General features: G+C 36.0%; 1 protein-coding gene across 2 annotated transcripts; it reads right to left on the reverse strand.

The window, feature by feature from the left end:
- Nucleotides 1-438: 438 nt before the first annotated feature.
- Nucleotides 439-5,061, reverse strand: LOC114256881 (WPP domain-interacting protein 2). 2 transcript variants are annotated; one of them, XM_082881723.1, is made up of 3 exons: nt 4,816-5,061; nt 3,420-4,535; nt 439-1,243 (listed from the first exon to the last, which is right to left on the reverse strand). In XM_082881723.1, the coding sequence occupies exons 2-3, from the start codon at nt 4,516-4,518 to the stop codon at nt 561-563; spliced, it is 1,782 nt and encodes a 593-aa protein (XP_082737849.1). In that variant the 5' UTR covers nt 4,519-4,535; nt 4,816-5,061; the 3' UTR covers nt 439-560. The 2 variants fall into 2 exon arrangements, with proteins under 2 accessions (XP_082737849.1, XP_082737850.1); XM_082881724.1 differs by having other exon boundaries at nt 3,420-4,641.
- Nucleotides 5,062-5,624: the final 563 nt, after the last annotated feature.

Genomic DNA, 5,624 nt, shown 5'->3' on the forward strand with positions numbered 1-5,624 from the left:
CTCAAGTCTAAATACGTGTTTTACGCTTTCTGTTAAGTCACGTAGAATGTCTAACAATACATTTTAATTCACAAATAACAAAAGACTATATATTTATTTTCAAATGACAGAGTACATATGAAATAAACCATGGGAAAATAAAATGAAGAATCAACACCATACCCACCGTACTTGACAATTTGGCATTTACTATATATATTGTTTCCCCAGTATAACTCATTGTAATCAGGACAGTTTTCTTCAGACAACATTAGCTAAAGTCAACTGTAATTTCCACATTGATCAGGGGACATCAGTGTAATTTACCATTTTTTATTTTTATTTTTCACTTCAATCAGAAAATTCACCACATTCATGTCCTAAAAGTCTAGATATTAGATAGCACAATACAAAAATCACAAGTACAAAGAATCAAAACAAATTAACAGACACATGCAATTTGGAAAACTGGTATGTCTGATCTATCTCTATCAGCTATTAAAAGAAGTAAATTGATATAACATTTCAAACATTTTCTTACAGAGACAGAATATTACAAAAAGACACAACTGTCCTAAAAGTCAGGTGGGTACAACCCCGGCATACTGGGGAGCTAACTGCAACAAGAGAAACACAAACACTACAACTAGCAGTATCAATTGCACGAAAAAGAAAGAACTAACCTTACATACCTGATTCTGCAGCGTTAGAACCTGATCAGTCTCTACAATATCTTCACAAGAAGTCTCCAACTTCTCAGCCAGTCTCTTCAGCATCGCAGCCTTTCTTTTCGCATCTCCAAGCTCGTTCAATGTCTGAGCTTGCTCTGAAACTAGAGTCTTTTGTTCATCCACCGCAGCAACTCTCAACTTTTGGATTGTTCTTGATATTGCCAAATATTCAACCTCGGCTTCAATCTTTTGCTCGAAAAGAGCCTCGAGCTCGGCCTCCATTTCTTCCCTTGGCAACTCAGTACTATTTAGAGCGTGTTCAAGTTCGGTGACCTTGGCTTCCTTTGCTTTGAGCACAGTGTTTGCCTCTTCAAGCTTGTTTTCCAAAAGATTTATGTTCTGTTTTAGGGTTACTAACTGGCTTTCCAACTCAGCACTTCGAGTAATATCTCCGGAGTCCAACAGGTCAGCTGAGCTTGCTTTGATGATTTTTGAATCAACAGAAGCGAACTCAGTAGGTAAACTCCTCTCCTGGGTTGAACTGTCAAAAACTGAAATATATTCAGTCCCTATCTCCCTTAGTTTCTGAATTTCTGCAATGGTACACATAGCTTCATTAATTGCGTATCTTTCTGATACTCTTACAAAAAGAAGGCTGACGTAACTAGAAATCATTCATAATAAATTGACAAATGCAGCCAAAAAAATAAAATAAATAAAGGATCAGAATAACTCCAGCAAATATTCACTGCAAATTCAGCACCTAAACAGAAACCGCCATATCATCTAAGCTTACGACATTTTTCTAGCAAATATTGCACTGTAACCTCTGCACCTCAACAAAACAACCATATGTTCCCACACCTTCTTTTCTGGGGTGTGTGTGTGTGTGTGTGTGTGAGAGAGAGAGAGAGAGAGAGAGAGAGAGAGTAGGACATAACCGCAAAAAAAACTCAACCCAACAAAGCCTTGTCCTCCCAACTATTTGGGCTTGGCTACGTGGATATTATTGTTTTAGTCATTCTGTTTGATCAAAGAGCCATAATTTCAGATAAAACGAAAGCTAACAAAAAGGCTGTACCTAGTGCACAAGCCAATGTCTCTCTTTTTTTTTTTCTTTCAAAAAATATATATATTATCTTCATGTTAATTTTGATCTTCCCCAGTCGCCTAGCATTATCCTCAATGTGGACAGTGCGCCTTTCTTCATAACTGGTGCAATTATTGGTTTTGTTGTACATGACTAACTATCTTATTCACTTCTACCTCATTTTATCTTCAACTGTGAACATGTTCCTTAATTGCCCTAAACAAATAAGACGACATAGAAACTAAGAGAAAAAACTTATAGCAGCAAAGAAACATTCAAGGGCTGAAAGACACTTCTAGAGACAACATTCCAACTCCGTCTTCAAACCATATGAAATGCTCCTATGGATCAGCTTCAAACTACATTTTTTTATTATCTCATCCAACCAAAAGGCCTCAATGAAACAACTAAATGGTTAACTTCATGATTCCCTAAAACCTCCAGACCTCTGAGTTAACCCGAGTAGCTGAAGGAGTACCTACTGCAGCAAGCTTCAAGAACCCATGAATGGGAAGAGGGAAAATAGCAGAAGTGATAGGTTTAGAAGAACAGGACAAGGATTTCGTTGAAGCCTTTTACAACAGGATGAGGAACTCCTAAAATGTGGAAATCAAAGCCTAAAAGGCTATAAGCATGGGGATCTTCCCCACAGAAATCAAGATGAAGCCAATGAGCCTTAACTAACTAGAAAAGAAGAACTTGAAAGAGAATATATCCTCATTGAGAGGACCAACAAATTATACCCCCCAAAAAAATGAAAAAGAAGAGAAGTTCAAATTTAAGAACCTGAATTTACATTGTAGGGAAAAAGAATTGAAAGACTCACCCACATCTAGAAATCAAGCATTTAGAGTTGAGCATCTCCAACAAAGCTACCTTTTTTTTTTTTTTTTTAACAAGTATCTTGAACGAAGCTACCTATAGCACTTGCGAAGATTACCTATAATGCTACATGATCTGGTGAAGATGGAGTTATCAAGTTCAAACAGCTATGAGTGCTAAGAGAGACCATAACAGTATGGCAGAGAAGTAGACATCAGGACACCTTAACTCCACATGTATAAGCTAGAACAAGGTGAGACAGAATGCTTAGCACAACAACAGAGAGAAACTAAATTTGAGAACTATGTCACCAATAACAAATGATAAGAATGACTTGATGGAAAGTATAAATATATGAAACTCCAGGGCAAAATGAATGGAAAGTCAGAAAGTGCATCAAAAGTGAGAATCAAGAAGTTCCTTAGAACTATAATAATACCTAGGATAGAGGAGGAGTTTTTTATTTTTTATTTTTTTAATGTCATGAGATGAAAACCATACCAGGGATTTAAATATGAATATAAATATGTATATTTTCAGATATAAAAAAATAAAATCAATATAAAACTATGATGTTATTGAATAATAATTCTACATACTTGCATAGTATCTTCAACTTCCTTCACTTCAATAGTTTCAGGAAGAAGAATAACAAACTCGTCTTATCTTTGCAATACATTTTACTGTAGTATCATAGAGAATGTCAATTTTAACAAAATGCTAGAGCAAAGAGAAACCCATATTTTTTAGGGAGCTTGTAATTACAAAACAGCAATTAGTGTGATGAATCTTACAGCTGCATTCAAACCAAGAACATAAACAATAAATACTTAAAGCTAGAATTACAGTATACCGACCTTTTTCAAGTTCTTCCTGTGCAGACTGCAGTGTGTAGATACACTCAACTAGAGGATCTCGATCTGTTGATGACCTATGGTGCTCAACTTTTTCTTCTTTAACCTCCCAAGTCAAGTCAGCAGCTAAATCTTCTTGAGATTGATCTTCAAATTCTCCCAAATTTTCTTTGCTTAGAAGTTCCTCCCCCAAGTTTTGTTCACCACCCTGAGCTTCATCACTGTTTTCTCCATCGTAATTCATTGACCTTCCACTTTGTCTCCCATTACTAGTCATCATATTATTGGTGCCCTGCATAAAGACAAAGTTGGAGCTTCGCGAGTCAGATTCCATGCTGGAATGAGAGTTTTCCTTCTCGATTTTGACCCGTTCTCCTCTAGCCTTCTTACTGGTCTCAATCCGACTCTTTCCCTGCTGGCCTTTTTGAGTGGAATTAACCAAAGTTTTCACGCCCAAAGTCTTCATCCTGTTCTTATCGCGTGCATTTCCCTCCATTGATTGCACTTCATGCCTTGACTTTGGAACACTGGCTGCCGTAGAAGACTTGCTACTCCGATCCTCACTGTTCTCAGAATCAGTCCCAGCAGAAAAATCAAGTCCAACTGCCAACCTAGAATCCAAATTGAATCCATGTAAGGAAAAACCATCCGCACCAACACCCATACTTTTCAACATTGCATTTGTGGATGATACAGATCCATTGCTCTTTTGCCTCGTCTCAACAGACGAACCCTGAGGTTTACTTGAATTCATCGCTGGTGTTGACAAACCCCGCTTTAAAATCTTACCAGTATCTGCACTACTACTCCCATCCTTATTAAATTCCCTCTTAATTCGCCTCCATTTCTTAAGCCCATACCCTTTTGTCATCGCCGGTGGTGACGATCCCACAGAACCGACCGGAGACTTACCGGTCAAGGGAGGTGAACTCACCGACTCAGTAACTCCAACATCCTTATCATCATCACCACCATTTTCACCATTCCACGACCCATTATTTTCAACCTTGTTTACATCAACACTTGCCAATCTTTCAGGGCTTATTATTACTTCATTGTCCTCCACAGATTCAAGAACTGAACACTCACCCTCCAAATCCATCACTAAATTTATAGTTTCTGTATTAAAAAAACAGAAGAAAAAAAAAAAGCGATTTTGAGGCTTCACAAACTCAGATCAAGATCGAGAACAACCAACAATCATTCCAGCTCATGGAGGCCGAATCTAGGAACAAACTAAGACAATAAATTACTAATTTCTAACGAATTCAATTGAAATTGGATTAAAAATTTTAATCTTTCGAATTTGAAGACGATTTAAAGAGGAAAAAAAAATAGAATTGTAATGAATTAAAAACAAATTGGGCGTAAATTGAAATGAATTGAAGATTTAGCGTACCTTATTCGCCATAAATGAAGCTTGATTGGGAGGAGAGAAGTGAGGTTTGGAATTGGAAAACCTAATTGGGGGTTGAATTGAGAGATTTATAGCTAAGAAAATGAAAAACTACTTGAAATTATGGGAAATTTTTGGGATTGGGCCGATCGTGGTGGGTGGGTGGGTGGGTGGGAGGGAGGGTTCAGGTGAGGGGGCCACGTGGATGTGGTGGTCCACGTCAGCACCTAGAGTCGGTGGTACTGCACTAGTGTACTACTTCTTTGCTTTTGCATTTTATGGAAGGATAATGGTAGGGATACCAAATTTTCTACTAAATAAATGATTAAATGTCTTATATGGATGTGGGTTCATAATTTTGTGGATCTCACACCCATATGAAACACCTGATCATTTATTTGATAGAAAATTTAGGACCTCTAACATTTTCTTTTATGGAATACACGTGACGTGGCGAAATTACCAATCCCCCACTGCTAAAATGTGATTAGTGTGTTTGATTTAAATTTTTTGAATTAAGTTTTTTAAAAATTAATTTTTTTTGATTTTTGTATTTTTTGTATTTTTAGTGAATATTTTTAAAATTTTAAATATTTTTTTAGATACACTTTATTTAAATATACTTAAAAAGTAAAAATTTGTGAAAAAATATTTTAAAAAAATAATAATTACATAAAAATACAAAAAATATACTGAATTCTTATATTTTTAGTATTTAGTGAATTTTTAAAAGATTTTTTTTTATAATTTTTTTACTTTTCAGGTGTATTTATGTTAGGTGTGTCTAAAAAGTAAAAAAATTGCTTAAAATA

The sequence above is a fragment of the Camellia sinensis genome, chromosome 7 (assembly GCF_055761805.1).
Source record: "Camellia sinensis isolate YWXY chromosome 7, ASM5576180v1, whole genome shotgun sequence".
Classification (NCBI taxonomy): domain Eukaryota; kingdom Viridiplantae; phylum Streptophyta; class Magnoliopsida; order Ericales; family Theaceae; genus Camellia; species Camellia sinensis.

Coding starts and splice junctions, on each gene's coding strand:
- LOC114256881 (XM_082881723.1), bottom strand. CDS start 4,518: ATGGATTTGGAGGGTGAGTGTTCAGTTCTTGAATCTGTGGAGGACAAT. Junction 1,244..3,419: donor ACAGGAAGAACTTGAAAAAG/GTCGGTATACTG, acceptor GTACCATTGCAG/AAATTCAGAAACTAAGGGAG.